This window comes from Salvia hispanica, chromosome 1 (genome assembly GCF_029641045.1).
Source record: "Salvia hispanica isolate PSC_SH4W2 chromosome 1, Shi_PSC_v1, whole genome shotgun sequence".
Classification (NCBI taxonomy): Eukaryota; Viridiplantae; Streptophyta; class Magnoliopsida; order Lamiales; family Lamiaceae; genus Salvia; species Salvia hispanica.
In genome coordinates this window covers 51,066,652-51,083,723 of record NC_142692.1, presented here as the reverse complement: position 1 = coordinate 51,083,723, position 17,072 = coordinate 51,066,652, and the positions used below count along the sequence as shown (strand labels likewise).

The 17,072-nt window shown below is 35.4% G+C and overlaps 1 protein-coding gene and 1 long non-coding RNA gene across 5 annotated transcripts; both read left to right on the top strand.

Moving 5' to 3' along the window:
- The first annotated feature begins 1,533 nt into the window (after positions 1 to 1,533).
- LOC125223932 (aldehyde dehydrogenase family 2 member C4-like) lies at positions 1,534 to 6,224 on the top strand. Its single transcript, XM_048127242.2, has 8 exons — positions 1,534 to 1,790; positions 3,740 to 3,882; positions 4,066 to 4,449; positions 4,643 to 4,906; positions 4,974 to 5,111; positions 5,191 to 5,328; positions 5,642 to 5,703; positions 5,788 to 6,224. Exons 1-8 carry the CDS (start codon positions 1,685 to 1,687, stop codon positions 6,062 to 6,064), a joined length of 1,512 nt encoding a protein of 503 aa, XP_047983199.2. The 5' UTR covers positions 1,534 to 1,684; the 3' UTR covers positions 6,065 to 6,224.
- Positions 6,225 to 8,873: 2,649 nt separating this feature from the next.
- Positions 8,874 to 11,132, top strand: LOC125185408 (uncharacterized). 4 transcript variants are annotated; one of them, XR_016134418.1, is made up of 7 exons: positions 8,874 to 9,043; positions 9,152 to 9,205; positions 9,649 to 9,842; positions 9,923 to 9,948; positions 10,086 to 10,153; positions 10,573 to 10,678; positions 10,775 to 11,132. It is a non-coding gene; the product is annotated as an uncharacterized LOC125185408 (long non-coding RNA). The 4 variants fall into 4 exon arrangements; XR_016134416.1 differs by having other exon boundaries at positions 9,613 to 9,842; XR_016134417.1 differs by having other exon boundaries at positions 8,874 to 9,205.
- The last annotated feature ends 5,940 nt before the right edge of the window (positions 11,133 to 17,072 follow it).

Below are 17,072 nucleotides of genomic sequence, written 5' to 3'. Positions count from 1 at the left end.
CAATTGGACTGGTCAACGAGGAAATTGACACCCAAAACTAGGGGTGGGTCGATACGATATATCGTATCGAAAACATTGTATCGTGTATCGTATCGAAAATATCGATATGAAAGAATTTCATATCGTTTCGAAAGTTTCGATATATCGAATTTCGATATATCGAAACTTTCGATATAAAAAAATTTCATATCGTTATCGTATCGATATTTCGATATATCGTACCGAAATTCGATATATCGTTAAATATCGATATATATCGAAAATATCGATATATATCGAAAATATCGATATATCGAAAATTTTCGATATATATCGTATTTCCGATATAAAACGATATATCGCGATATAAGGAAATTCATATCGTTATCGTATCGAAAACTTACGATACGATATCGTATCGTATCGAAAATTACGATATATCGAAAATTCGATAATTTTTCGATATTTTTCAATACGATACGAGCGATATATCATTTTTTCGGTATTTTTCCCCAGCCCTACCCAAAACATTACTATCCCGCTCCACTATCACCTTACAAATTTCTATTCCACAAAACTTGGAGAAGAAAAAAATTCGATGTGTAATTTCCAGACTATAGTAAATGTCTTTTTTTGCACAATAAAAACTCCACCCATAGCTCGATATTTATTTCAAAATAAGAGTCAACGTTAGCTCAACAAACTAGTTAACTTCTTATTTAATTGTGGAATGGTAGTAATCTCTTCGTCCCATAATAGTTATTGCACTTTGCAAGTAACACAAATTTTTTTAGAAAATATTATTTTATGTGTTAAGTTGATTGAGAAAATAATATACCCTCTTTGTCCATCATTTTAAGATCTATTTTGTCATTTTGAATTATTCAAGATTTATAAAACTCTTACTTTATTCTATTTTTGGTACGCGGATTCCACATTTCACTAATTTTCTATACTCCCAATCCATTATAAAACTAATACTACACTCATCTCCGAATAGAAGTCTCATTTATTTCTGGCATGAGTTTTAAGAAATATTAAGAAAAAAAATAAGTGGAAAGAAGTTAGTACTATATGAGTCTCACTTGTATTTATTAGTTTTAAATAAGATATGAGTGGAATGAGTTAATGGAATGTGGGGCCTATTATCATTTGTAGTATAAATGAACCGTGACTCCTATTAATGTACGGACTAAAATGGAAAAACGAAATTCCTATTCACAGACGAGGGAGTACTAAAAATGGATCTCTCATTCCACTCATTTTCTCTATTTACTTTTCTTAACAATGACAAATAATTTCAAGAAATCTGTGCCAAGTCAAAATAGTTCTTTAAATGATGGATAGATGGAGTATTTAATAATCTAAGAGAAAAATTTCTTGCAAAAAATAAATATTACAACATCTTTTTAAATGAAAGTATGACATCAATCGTAGAATGGACATCCATTGCAAAATGAAAAGAGTAGCAAGTAGTTAAATGCATCCATTAAATACCCGATGAGATTAAGTATAGTATCCTATTAAAATAAAATGAATATTTGGCGGAAAAAAAAGAAAAAGAAAATAATGATTGTTGTTGTCTGCGTGATACACGAGAAAGAAATTAAACTACCACAATGTCTTCAGCTCTTCGCTATATATTGGAATTAAAAAGCGGAGGAATACTGAACACTCACACACACACACACAGAGAGAGAGAGAGATGGGTGGGGAAAGAAATGGGGATGTGGAGAAAACGACGATCATGATTCCTCAAGTGAAGTTCACAAAGCTCTTCATCAATGGAGAGTTCGTTGATTCTATATCAGGTTTGTATATCTACTTAACTACTACCTTTTATTCCTTATCATTCAAAGCATTCCCTCATTAGTTCAACACCCAAATTTATTGATTATATATGTTGCACATGGATTAGATACTGCTATTGCTTTTACTAATCACATAGTTATACGGTATGGTGTGGAATTATTATAGTCCAGCAATAAGTCAAAATAAAAATACCAAAAGCTTGATCACCACACATGAAAATAGCGAGGTCAATCTCGACCTTGAATATATAGCTATAGGTATAAATTGGATATCGGTTCACCTCAATTCCCTTATTAGAGTTCTAAATTAAAATGAAATACTTCTGTTCAGATTCTGTTGTTGATTACTTGATTTCTATTTAGTTCGGGCATGAGTTATGATCTTAACATATTTTAAAGTAATTAAATATATCAACTTAAAATCTAAATAATTTAGAAAAGCATACTTTTTCAAATAAACCCCACCATCAAAAAGGAAACATAAACGTTAAGGTGTCTTTATATTTCATTGACGAAGCGATTTTAAAGGAGACAAAAACATACTAGTTGTCATGAATAAAAAAGGATATTTTATCCTCAACAAGAATACAAAATTAGTTTTAAGAAACTATGACTATTGTAAAACAACCAACTATACACGTTACAAAAGATAAATCAATGATAACATGTATCTCTACAAATAATTTTTTCCAATCAAAGTGTTAAAATTCTAATATCTTGTCCCACATCGGCTTGGTGATGATCCAATTTAATCTATATAAGTGTGGATAACCCTCCCCCTTATGAGGCCTTTTAAGGGGTGAGTGGCTCATTTCTAATATGGTATCAGAGCGGGCCCAAGCCGATGATGGATTTATTTCTTTATTTCTTCTCTTGTCTACCCACGTGATGGAAGTCCGATGTGTAATTCCGGCCCACACGTGAGGGGGCGTGTTAAAATTCTAATATCTTGTCCCACATCGGCTTGGTGATGATCCAATCTAATCTATATAAGTGTTGGTGATGATCCAATCTAATCTATATAAGCGTGGATAACCCCCCCCCCCAACCCCCGCCTTTTATGGGGCGAGTAACTCATTTCTAATAGGAAGACGATGACAAACATATGTACATGTACGAATCTAATTATTCAATAATACTCCCTCTGTCTCATTTAGGAGTCCAGATTTACTATTTTTGGATGTCTCACTTTAGCAGTCCCAATTAACCATACATAAATACCTATTAAGCAATTTACCGTAAATAGTAGTGGTGTAATTGAATGTGGATTTTTCTATTTGTCAAAGAATTATTAGTTGAACATACCAACTCAAAGTGTCATTTAGTATGGAAGGACTAGTGAATATTTTCTCCATTGTCACACTTAAAATCCATACTCCTATATATAGATGAGTATGATATACTACTTCTATTTCTTTAAAAATAGACAATATTTGCCATTTTAGAATGCCACATAAAAATAGACCAATTCTATTTAAGGAAATCTTTTCTTTCAATGAGGCAGGTCTCATTTTCCACTAATAATACTCCAATTACATTTTCTTTCTAACTTTATATTTACCAATTATGCATAAAAACCTATGTCGTTTCAAATGTTGTCTATTTTTGGGGACAGATGAAGCACTATAATAATACTCCCTCATTCCCACAATAGGAGCCACATTTGGTGTGGGCATGATTTTTAAGAAATGTACAGAATAGTGGGCTGGAAAAGTTGGTCGAATATGATGTCCTCTTTTTTATATTGCTTTTATAATTAAATGTGAATATGAGATCTATTTACCATTTATGGTAAAAATGAAATATGACACTTATTGTGGGACGGATGAAGTATAATACATCCAAAAGAACCGTACCACAAACCAACAATGAAAACAATTTTGGTATTCTGATTTATTTTAATTATTCTGTATGATAAATTATGCATGGATTGTTGTAAACAAAAATAGGGAAAACATTTGAGACAATTGATCCAAGAAGTGAAGAAGTAATTGCTAAGGTTGCTGAAGGGGATAGGGCTGATGTTGATTCAGCGGTCAAGGCTGCCCGTGAGGCGTTTGATCATGGCCCATGGCCGAGACTCCCCGGATCTGTAAGCACTATTTCGATCCGTAAATATCTATAGAAATAGACTATTTTTGTTATTTTTGTCGGTGTCTTAAAATTAACCAAATTTGAAATAGACTGCATTTTCTAGTACTAACTATACTCCAACCACATTGTGTTTATTTTATCAATTGTGCATTGAATCAGTGATGTGCCATGTGGTGTGCAGGAAAGGGGGAGAATAATGCTAAAATTAGCTGACCTAATCAAAGAAAATATAGAAGAACTAGCCGCTATAGAGACAATGGATGCTGGTAACTTGTATAGTCTGGGGAAGATGATGTTTGTCAACGATGGAGCCCAAGTGTTCCGCTACTATGCTGGCGCAGCCGACAAAATCCATGTTGAAACTTTGAAAATGTCGAGAGAGTTGCACGGCTATACACTGCTTGAGCCTGTGGGTGTGGTAGGACACATAATCCCATGGAATTTTCCGACTCAGATGTTCTGCATGAAGGTCGCACCGGCTCTGGCTGCGGGTTGCACCATGGTTGTCAAGCCGGCCGAACAAACTCCCCTTTCTGCCCTCTTTTATGCTCATTTGGCCAAACTGGTAGGCATGCATGCCCATCTGTCATGTCGAAAATTTATTCTGACAAATATTATTAGAAATGAGTCACTCATCCCCTTCAAAAGGGTTCATTAAAGGGGAAATATTAATACTAATATAGATGAGACAGAATCATTATCAAATAGACGAGGGACAAAATTAAAAAGATTTTTAGCATTAACCATCTGTTGATTAGGCCGGTGTGCCCGATGGGGTGATCAATGTCGTGACGGGCTATGGACCTACAGTTGGTGCTGCAATCAGCTCACATATGGACATTGACATGGTGAGCTTCACGGGGTCGACAGTGACGGGACACCGGATAATGGAGGCAGCAGCAACAAGCAACTTAAAGCAAGTTTGCCTAGAATTGGGAGGCAAGTCTCCCTTCATCGTGTTCGATGATGTGGATGTTGATAAAATTGCTCCTCTTGCTCTCAATGCTTGTCTCTTTAACCAGGTATACTAACAATCTCTTCTTTGATTTGTCTTCATTATTTAATTTGTGCTCACGAAAATAATTTCAGGGCCAAATATGTGTGGCTGGGACTCGTGTATTCGTCCAAGAAGGGATATATGATAAATTTGTAGAAAGATTGTTGGAAGAGTTGAAAGCATGGGTTGTTGGTGACCCTTTTGATCCACATGTTAATCAAGGCCCGCAAGTATGGTTTGCAACTTCTACTTCTAGTACATATATATTGATTTGAATATAAGTTAGTACATGATTTTTTTTATAAACAGGTTACTAAGAAACAATATGAAAGAGTTCTGTGGTATATTGAGCTTGGCAAGAAGGAAGGAGCCACATTGTTGACTGGTGGAAAGCCTTTGGATAGGAAGGGCTACTACATCGAGCCCACTATATTCACTGATGTCAAGGTATGATGCAGCTCGGTTGTCATATTTACTTGTGACTACATGTCATGTTTAATCTTAACTCTTGTTCAGTTTATTTTCTCAAAAGCTCGACCCACTATAATGTATTTTAGCTCGTTTTACAATGCACATATTATATTATATCTCATGATTATCTATCTCACCTTTATCCTATTATCATATCTAATGAATTGAACGTCACTTATAAAAAAACTCAAGTTTAGCTATATACAGCTTGGCCATAGGTATATATTGAATTGTGAATGTTTCTACCTTCCAAAAGACAACATTGTTTTTGTTTTGTGTGGGGTGGTAGGATGATATGACAATTGCCAAGGACGAGATTTTTGGACCTGTTATGTCAATCATGAAATTTGAGTAAGTGTATCGTGACCTTAAAATGTCCTAGAATGTATGTTGTTTACATGTTTTGTCTTATCTATCTTGTCTACCAAACGGTAGGAGTATGGAAGAGGTTATAAAGAGGGCGAACAACACAAAGTACGGATTGGCAGCAGGGATTATGACCAACAACATTAACACTGCAAACACGGTTTCAAGGTCGATCAGAGCTGGTTCAGTATGGATCAATTGTTATTTTGGCTTTGACAACGATGCACCAGCTGGGGGTTATAAAATGAGTGGATTTGGGAAGGATTTGGGGATCAACGGCCTTCACAAGTATCTTCAAGTTAAATCTATTGCCAGTACTCCCATATATAATTCTCCATGGCTTTGATTTATTTTCACTTTATGTGTTTGCTTTTGGGACATATACAACACCTATCTCCTATCTTGATTTTCAATATTTGCTTTTGTAATATTAATGCTGCGTGTATGTTGTGCCTTTTCTGGGGAACAAAACTTGCATGTATTAATTTTTTCGATGTTTCTTCACATGCCAAATATTGTTGTCACTTTCCTCAGTGAGATTGTGGACTAATATCTAGAAATATATTTACATGCACGTATATGAGAGGAGAGAGAAATAGAATTTGAATCCTTACCGTATGGGTATAGTATATATGAAAATGAGAGGAGAGAGTAATAAAATTTGAATCCTAATCAAGCGTTACGGACTCAATTTCCACATTAGATGAGAGAACAAGTGGTGTGGGGTATATAGGCTAAATGGACTCTCTCTCCTAACAGACTAATTTTTTGGGATGAGCTCTCATGTTGGGCCTGTATCAATTGGTGCTTTCATGAAGCCCAAACGGCTCGGAGTGGTGGCCGGAGAACAAACTCGTCGTGACCAACGATTACGTTTGGGGCCGACTCGGAGTGGTGGCCTGGCAAAGAACCAACTGTGACCAATAAGGACGTTGGCCTTTAAAGGAGGGTCGAATGTTACAAACTCAATTCCCACCACATCGGTTGTGAGAACAACTGGTGTGGAGTATATAGGCTGAATGAGTTCTCTCTCCTAATAGACTAGTCTTTTAAGATAAACTCTCACGTCTGGTCTATATAATTAAGCCTCACTTTTTTATTAGTACAATAAGAGTACCATTTTTAAATTTTCTACATCATCCGAGAGGCTCGACCCAAAATGTTTATGTGCCCAAACAACATCATCTTCATTTGGTATTGTATATATAATATACCCCAAGATATTCAAAATTATGGATTAAGACTTAGGAGTATATTTTATAAACAGTTATTTCATTATTTGTTAATATAGTTCATGAAAAGTTGATGTGGTTGAGGACCAATTTAACTTCGACTATAATTATTTAAAAATTTTAACTTCCTTGTCGGTGGGCTGCCATCACTATTTTTATAAATTTATGATGCAAATCAAATAATTAGAAGGGGAAGTTGCCTTTTTTATATCCTGTTTAGCAAAACTATGTGATGAGTTATCCTAGTATTTCTATTTTCACAAGAGCAATGCCAATGTTAATGAGACACCCTTATACGACAAAGGAAAAAATAAGCAATTAGAACGTTGTGGAATATTTAACCTAGCCTGGACCTGCTTATTCAATCGGTTTCGGAGTTCTAATTAGACCGATTGAACGGTTAACCAGTTTCAATTTTTCATAAATCCTAGAATCGGAACCCTTCGATTCCGGTTTGGAACCAGCTAGTAAAAACTACAACAAAGTTATCTCGTAGGGACGCAGAATTAGAGACGTTGCATTGGAAAATTTTATAAATTATCAAAATTTAGGACGCATCCAATAAAGTGTCCTTAATTAGATTAATTTAGATACATTAACATTTTGCGTCCCAGATTTTGTAATTAACAAAAAGTCATTAGGAATAAAACAATAAAATAACAAAAGTAAGTAGAAATGGCATAAAGAATTAAATTTCCCCATCTCCATCGTTCTCCCTTTCCCCTTTTCACCCATCGCCGCCTCTCCGCCGGGCTCCGCCACAATTCCTCCACCGTAGGCAACGGTTGACGTTTCCTGTCACTATCCAATCGATCCATTCACGCTCTGTACGCACACTATCGTACAAACATCTCCGCCACTCATGTCGAATGCTTCTTCACTAAGCTCATGGAGAAAGAGGTGGAATTTCTCTCCGATTCGAATTGGATTGGTATGCTGAGGTCTTTTTTTGTTGTTTTTATTAGTATAGTTGTTAAAATGATTGATTCGCTTCGTAATTGTAACTGTAGTGAGATGAATCAGGTCCAAATCGGAAAAACATGAGTTCCGTGCTTATAATTGATTTTGTTTGATGATAAAATTCTTCTGTTGTTCCGTGCTTGTAATTGATTTCGTTTGATGATAATAATCAGATTCAATTCGGCAAATCAGGCTCGAGTCTCTTTCTTTCTCTGCAATTTCTTCTTCAGGTATTTATGAATCTCCGTGCTCTTGAATCGGTCTAGTATATATATATATATATATATATATATATATAGGTGTGTGATCAAATACTAACTAAGTTATGGTAATAACTAATAACTAATATCAATTTTGTATGTTAAAAACATCAACACAAAGACATAAATTTATCAATCTTCTTGTGCTGATAAACTTATGTCTTTGTGTTGACATTTTAAATTTACATGTTGTATTGATATAATTATGTCTTAGTGTTGATAATTTTAATACACAATATTGAAAGTTATTAGTTATTACTGTAAATTAGTTAGCACACTAACGCAACCCTATATATATATATAGGGATGTATTAAGATGACAACCCTCTTTATTGTAACACCATACCACCATTTTAGGCCATTGGATCTGAAAATCGTGTGCTTGTCATGCTGCCACGTGTAAAAACACGGAGGGGTAAAATAGGAAATTTCTAATTTTATGTTACCAAATTGCAGTGCTGTTCATTAAATATTGCAGTCTTAACACAGCAATATTGCAGTATCACTACTGCAATATCTAATACAGTAGACTGCAATATTTAATACAGTACACTGCAAACCCGTGTTTTTTCACGAAACTTAATCCTAGGCGTCCATAAACGAGATCTAACGGACTATATTGGTGGTATGGTGTTATCATATCTATGGTGGCACCCTAGTGCACCCCTATATATATATATATATATATATATATATATATATATATATATATATATATATATATATTGTTTTTAACCGAGATGAATTTCTACATTTACTGTTACTATGATTTAATCTACTGTACATCGTAGTGTTTGAGGATATCCATGTTTTTAGCTACTTATACTTTCTGCACTTGCTCTTGCTCTGCGCTTCGGGCATTGATTCCATAAGGTATGTTACAATATATTCATGCACACAAAATTATAAGCTCTTGTTCTTTAGCCTCATCTTGTTGGTGTTTCATAAGGATGATTTAGTTATTGGTATTCCTCTCTACAGCATTATAAGCTCTTTCTAAGATGGAAATTGGAGTGGCACTGGTTGAATGGCAAAGTGAGTGAATAGTTTTTGTATGTCTCAACCCTATTCTATGCATAACATTAAGATGGTAGAAAGATAGATTAGAAGTTTATTATTTTTTTTATAACTTAGAGTCTGAGACAATGATCATCAACAGGTTGAAATAACGAAACAACTCTGGAAGATGATAAGTTCAGTAGTCATTATATCTGGAGTGTATTGAATATGAATGTATTTGCATATAAATATTTTGTTGTTGTACACTGATAAACTAAGTGACAGATTCAGGGGATCAAATGATGTATTGTGGGGCTTACAAATGTTTCTCACAAATAGAATGCTTCTGTACTTGTTTGTGTATAGTGTTTTGATTCTGGAAAATGTTTATTCAACACCTATTCTTCTTGCAAATTTAATTATTAATTTTATTATTTGATTAGGATTGAGAGTTTCTGATAAGTTGAAAGATGGAACAGTTGTATCTGAAGCAAGCAGATGGCAATGAATTCACGGTTGAGAAGGCCTTTACTGCTGTGCTCTTGCCAAGGCTGCTAAGACGATGAAGCAAAACAAAAGAATTCTACTTACTGCCAAGCCACAATGTAAAGATGACACTTTTCAATTAAACTTGGACTTTTTTGGTAGGGGAGTTCTGCTTTCATAAATTTGAGTGAGTCCTCTGCAGCAAAAACCCCTTTTTTGTGCAATGATTTTGTTGCCATATTACTGAATCTTGGCATTTTCTTGCAGGGATTGTGGCAAGCAAGTCTACTTATGTAAGAACAAGCTCTTTCTCTAGATAGCCTGAGCTAGGAATTCATTGTTTATAGAAGCTCAATATTGTTGCATACATAAATATATTGTAGAGTACTGAATTTTACTTATAGCTTCATAAAATTCAACCTTATCGCAGTGGACTGTAGGGTTGCGTAACTCTCTGCCAGCCATAATATAACAGAGCTTGAAAAGAATTATTGTTAGGTATGTTATTTGACTACTCATATGTCTAAATCTGATGCTCCCAAATAAATATACCAGGTGACCTTTTCTGAATATTAAAATGATCTCTGCCTGAAGTGAAATTAAAATTTTCAAATATACTTGATATTGATATTGATATTAGTAGTGGATGGATAAGGAAATGCATAACTTGTTTTGCTTTATATATATGATAATGAAGTCCATAACTTGGTAGTGTATTAGTTGTGCATACTACAAGTTGTAAGATAAAAAACTAATTTGAGATTAAATGTGAAACTTTGTTTGAATGAAAACAAGATTGTTTCTTTTTTGTTTCTGAAGTGTGTATGTGAGTGGATTATCAATACGTGAATCTATACTCGTATAAGTTTTTGCTGGAGTATAATTATCAATCTGATTATCAATATGTTTGTATGTAGGTGGATTATCAACCTGAACATTCCTGCATGGATAATAGCAATGAATGGCAAACAAGTCCATTTAGTTGGGACTTTTGATATCCCATTGAAGAACATTTTTGAGCATGTAAGACTCTTGAGTTTTCCCAAGCTTCTGTAACATAGATGTAAATAACTGAGGATATGAAGAATTGGTGTTAATTATTTTATGTTGAATCTGCAGGATTAAAGAAAACGTGCCAGAACTTCCTTGATGTGGATTTGGCTTGAAAGTAATGAAATTCATTGATCAGTCGTTGAAGAGTTAGAGACTGAATTCTCCCTGCCTCTCAAGACTTTTAAGCTGCCTCTCAAGACTTTTAAGCATTGAAAAAGGTTGATAGCTTGAAGTACATTGCAGCAGAGCTATGTTTCTTTATTATTGTTAGATACAAGGTGATTTGATCTTGTTAATTTAGGGCAGTTTATGTGTAGAACATCTCAGCTAGAAATAACAGTTTTACTAGAATTTTGGTTTTTGAACTTGGTTTGAATCAGATTGTAAAGAATTTTTTGTCCAATTTAAATTACTTCATTCGTAATTTGATGCTTCTTACTATGCTTGCTAATGTTTGGAATAGATAGCTTCTATATTTTGCATTTAGGGACACTTTTTATTTGCATTTAGGAGAATTTTTAATAGTGTCTCTAAATTCATTTAGGGACACTTTTTAGCAGTGTCTCTAAGTTCATTTAGGATGATTTTAAATAGTGTCTCTAAATTGCATATTTAGAGACGCTTTTTAATAATATCCCTACATTGATTAATTCACCGACGCTTCCCTTTTGCGTCCTTATTTTTCTTTGGCACACCACCAATTAGGACGCTTTTAGAATCGTCGGTGATGTATTTAGCAATACATATTAGCGTCCCTAATGGAATAAAAAAGCGTCCTTAAGTGTTATTTTTCTTGTAATTAAAGAACCGGTCGATTCCAGTTCAGAACTAGAATCATTGTGTAGTTTTAATACAAATTTATTTATAATTTTAAATAATTCTATACTAATAAAATAATAATCTAATATTTGGAAATATAACAATTATACCTAAAAAATCAAATAAATACATAAAAAATACAAACCAACACTACAATAATATTCATATATGGGTAAGAGTGATGCCAAGTGTATTAGGTCAGACTAGTTTATGTTGGTGATTCTTTTATAAAAAAAAATGAGTTCTAAAATTTAGCAATTTTTTTAAAAATAAGTTTTAAAATTGAATTCAATTTTTCTTTTTTGGGTTAAACAAAAATTCATTGGAATTTTCAGTAATAATTGATCTTGTTGTGACTTTGTGGTTTAAGGCGGAACAATTAATATAGGGACCTTACTAGCTTGCATACCTTCCTTTCTTGGCCAGATACTACAAACCTTTCAGATTGCTCCATATAAATTTCTTCCTCTAATTCACAATTCAGAAATGCGATTTTCACATCCAATTGGTGAATCTCAAGATTGTGCACAACGGCAATTGCATGAAGCATCCGAATAGAAGTGATTCTCGTAACGGGTGAATATGTGTCGAAGAAGTCATATCATTCTTGCTGCTTAAAGTCTTTCACAACTAAGCGAGCTTTGTACTTTTTAATAGTACCATCAGTTTTATATATCCTTCTCAGGATCCACTTGCACCATAAGGTCTTACAGCCTTCTGGCGAGTCTACTAACACTCATATGTTATTTCTCATAATTGATTCAATTTCACTATTGATCCACTTGCACCCTAAGGTCTTATAGCCAGAATGACGCATGTGTGCCAGACAACGCTTCCGCCAACGACTTTGGTTCATCATCCAACATAAAAGTTATGAAGTCGGGACCAAATGTCTTAGCAACTTTAACTCTTTTACCACGTCTTGGTTCTACGTCCCCTGGACTTAACCTCGTCCTTTTTGGAGGATTAGAACTAGTGAATTCAACCATTATTCTTTCACTAGAACGATCCTCCTGCCTCTTGCAAGGGTGATCATTCTCAAAGAATGTAGCATTCCTTGACTCAATTGTTGTTCCTTCAGCCACACCAGGCACAGCTAACCTATGGGTTATTGGTCTGGAGCTACATCGAATCTTGTTTGGCTTCGACAAGTACTCATTCATGGGTTATTGATACGAGAGCTACTGGTCATATATGTTTTGATCCTGACTTAATGCAGGTGACAACATGGTTACATGATCGTGAGATCGAGGTCCAGGTGGGCGACGCTACAAAAGTGGCGGCCGTTGCAGTGGGAGACGTTTATTTACGTTTTAGTAGTGATAGATTTTTTATTTTGAAGAATGTTTTGTTGATACCTTCTTTTAGAAAAAATTTAATTTCAGTTTCTAAATTATCTTTTGATGGATATTCGATTTCTTTTAATGACAATTGAATTATTAAGAAAGATGGTTCTTATATCTGTCGTGGTATCATGGAAAACAATCTGTACACAATCACTTCTACACAGTTTAATCAACGTAAATCAGAACTCAATACAACATCGAGAGTTTCAAATAAGAGAAAAGAACCTTCAAGTTCAATGAACGAAACGTACTTATGGTACCTTAGACTTGGTCATGCCAACGAAAGCAGGATCCATGCTATGGTTGATCAAGATCTTATTGAAGGTCTTGAGAAGCAGTCGTTTTCAACATGTGAATCATGTTTAGAAGGCAAGATGACTAAGAGACCTTTTAGGTCAAAGGGTAATAGGGCCAAGGAAGTACTTGAGCTCGTTCATACTGATGTGTGTGGACCAATGTCAACCGAGGCAAGGGGAGGTTTTCGATACTTCATCACCTTCATTGATGACTTCTCAAAAATTGGATACGTCTATTTGATGCGCTACAAGTCTGAAACTTTTGACAAGTTCAAGGAGTTTAAGGCTTATGTAGAGACGTATCATGGCAAGAGTATCAAATGCCTGCGATCTGATCGCGGAGGCGAATACCTAAGTACCGAGTTTTTGGACTACTTATTAGTGTTGCGAAATCAATCCCAATTGACTGCTCCGGGCACACCCCAGCAGAATGGCGTAGCTGAAAAAAGGAATATGACCTTGTTAAACATGGTCCGTTCGATGATCAGTTATGCACGGTTACCAATTTCATTTTGGGGACATGCCTTGCTATCTCCGAGCCATATATTAGACAATTTACCTTCAAAATTAGTTCTTACTACCCCATATGAGTTGTGGACTGGGCGTAAGCCTAATCTGGAACAACTCAAAGTGTGGGGGTGTCCGGTTCATGTATTGAAAAAGGATCCAACTAAGCTGGAATCAAGGACGGAGGTATGTGTGTTTATAGGTTACCCTAGAGGATCGAAAGCTTATGAATTCTATAGTCTCCGAGATAAGAAAGTCAGTGTGAGCACTCATGCCACATTCTTAGAATAAGACTTTGTAATGAATCATAAGTCCAGCAGTGAAATGGCTCTACATGAGCTGACTTTAGTCACAAGTTCCATTAACCAAGAACAAGTACCTAGTGTACAAACAATTCCAGAAAATTCAACTTCTACACCAAATGTTGTAGTGCCGCGCCACAGTGGGAGGGTCTCACATGAGCCCGAAAGATACATTGGTTTGGGAGAGTGCATGGATCACTCCTCGGACAGCAATGTACTTGATCCCTGGAATCTTGCAGAAGCGCGAATGTACTTGATCACTCCTCAGATAGCGAATGGGTGAAAGCAATGGATTCGGAACTACAATCAATGGTAGACAAAGACGTTTATAATTTGTTTGTCCTATCCGAAGGTTGTACTGCCACTGGGAGCAAGTGGATATACAAATGTAAACATGGACCCGATGGACGAGTTAAAGTCTTCAAGGCAAGACTAGTGGCTAAGGGGTATACCCAACGGGAAGGCTGCTGGGGTTTGGTGCCCCTTGCACAGCGGAAGACTTGTACAAAACAAATAAATCTGATACGGATCTATTTGACCGATTATGCGATTAATCAATTCACATGTTAAACAGATAATTGCATGCTAGAACGCAAATAATTCATGCTAAGAAAATATAAATCCTAAAACATGATTTCTACGGTTTAGGGTTACCGATTTTGATTCTCCAAAGAATCGTCGATTGCTCGCGCCTTCTCCACGTAATGATCTTCAATACTAGACCACGGATCTTCTCTCTGGTTCTCGAACTGTATTCTGATATCAGTGTGGGCTGATCTTATCAAAATACTAGGACTCGAATACAGAAGACAGAAAATTCCTCACGGAAGAGGAGCTGAAAAACTCACGGAGGAGAAAATCAAGAAAATTTAGTCTTCCGGAACGAAAATTTCAAAAGAAAAGTGCGATTCTGTCTCCTTTATTCTCCTATTTATATTAAGTTCCTTTTGGGCCCAGACAAAGATATATGGAAGGTTTTGGATATGGTCTCACCCCAATTAACTTTTTACTAACTAAATTGAACCCACAATTTAATATAAGCTTATATTGGAATATTACGAGCAACCACTACAGAAATAATATTAACCTCCCCATCCAAATCCGAAATTACAAGTAATCCGGGTTTCCATTTTGTTTATTATTTATTTCTCGCGCTTAAGATATAAATGTCCATTAATTAATTAATGTCTACTATGGACTTAATTAATTAATATCTTATTAACTCCAAGAGTAGACTTAGCAAGAAACACTTATTTATTATTCAGAGAGTAATAAAACACCAACTGGCCAGTTTTCTGAATAATAAAACATGGTTCAAGCTCCCCTTGAGGACATTATCAAACGAGACTCACCTCGCGCACGATTCAACAAAATAGCAATCCTAACACCGCTAGATATTAATCACCACTACCCAATATATCAGGATTATTGGGTTGCGAAAAACCCGCACCATTTGATAAGTCAAAGTAGCGCATAATCAATACCGTATGCTCAATGCTAACGTATGTACATTAAGAAATAGTATTTTATCAATACCTAGTCTTCCAGTAGATAACATAAAGACACGTCTTGCTGTTAGATCAGTGCTATACCACACCAATGTCATCTTATTTCAGTAAGGCTTAGAAATAATCGGACTGGTATTGCAACCTTTCACGATAGATAGTCTAAGCCTATCTGGATTGTGATTTTTTTTTTCTTTTGCAAAGCATTGCGTAGAACCGACCGTGTTACCTTCAAGTGGACGTCGCCCACAACTAGTCTACTAAGCTGTATTTGGTTGCGAAAAATCCGCACCATTTGATAAGTCAAAGTAGCGCATAATTAATACCGTATGCTCAATGCTAACGTATGTAGATTAAGAAATAGTATTTTATCAATACCTAGTCTTCCAGTAGATAGCATAAAGACACGTCTTGCTGTTAGATCAGTGTTATACCACACCAATGTCATCTTATTTCAGTAAGGCTTAGAAATAATCGGACTGGCATTGCAACCTTTCACAATAGATAGTCTAAGCCTATCTGGGTTGTGAAATTCTTCTTTTTCTTTTGCAAAGCATTGCATAGAACCGACCGTGTTACCTTAAAGTGGATGTCGCCCACAACCAGTCTACTAAGCAAAAGACTTAGACTTTGTTTGCTTCGTATACATTTAAATGTTTATAAAACATCTTATAAATGCACAAGCAAACACAATGTAATAATAATAGTGATTCTATTCGTGCGAGACTGCTCGAATAATACTGAATCGAGTTAAAAGTGGATTGTAGAGTTTTACGTATACAACCAAGATTCTATTCGCGCGAAACTTGCTCGAAACATGCTTTTCAGTATACCAAACCTAACAAAGGCATTGATTACGATGAGACTTTCTCTCCAATAGCCATGCTCAAATCGATCCGTATACTTTTGTCTATAGCAGCTTACATGGATTGTGAAATATGACAGATGGACGTTAAGACTGTATTTTTAAACGGTAGTCTTGAGGAGACTATCTACATGGAACAACCCGAAGGCTATGTAGTAAAGGGCAATGAACACATGGTTTGGAAGCTTAAGAAGGCCATTTATGGCCTCAAGCAAACATCTAGATCATGGAACCAATGTTTTGATCAAACTGTTCAAAAGTTTGGATTCAAAAAATGCCCTAATGAGAGCTGCGTGTATAAGAAGGTTGAAAAAGGAAATGTTGTGTTCTTAGTTTTATATGTAGATATAAAAAGATGTTGTCATCAGTACGAACTTGGTTGTTAAGCCAGTTCGAGATGAAAGATATGGGTGATGCGGGACACATTCTCGGTATCAAGGTCCTTCGTGACCGTGTAAAGAGAACGTTGTGCTTATCCCAAGAATCTTACTTCGATACAGTACTTAAACGCTTTAGCATGCAAGATGCCAAGAAAGGTTTCTTACCTTTCAGACACGACATCCATTTATCTCAAGAGATGTGTCCTAAGACAACATCTGAGATATAAAAGATAAGAAGAATACCATATGCCTCGGCAGTAGGTAGTTTCATGTATGATATGCTTTGTACTAGACCTGATATTTGCTTTGCTGTTGGCATGGTAGCACGATATCAGTCAAATCCG

What these genes read in the sequence shown, in the direction of transcription:
- LOC125223932 (XM_048127242.2), top strand. Translation starts at nt 1,685, where the DNA reads ATGGGTGGGGAAAGAAATGGGGATGTGGAGAAAACGACGATCATGATT. An exon ending in GGCCGAGACTCCCCGGATCT is followed by an intron (nt 3,883 to 4,065) that starts GTAAGCACTATT and finishes TGTGGTGTGCAG; the next exon opens with GAAAGGGGGAGAATAATGCT. An exon ending in CTATATTCACTGATGTCAAG is followed by an intron (nt 5,329 to 5,641) that starts GTATGATGCAGC and finishes GTGGGGTGGTAG; the next exon opens with GATGATATGACAATTGCCAA.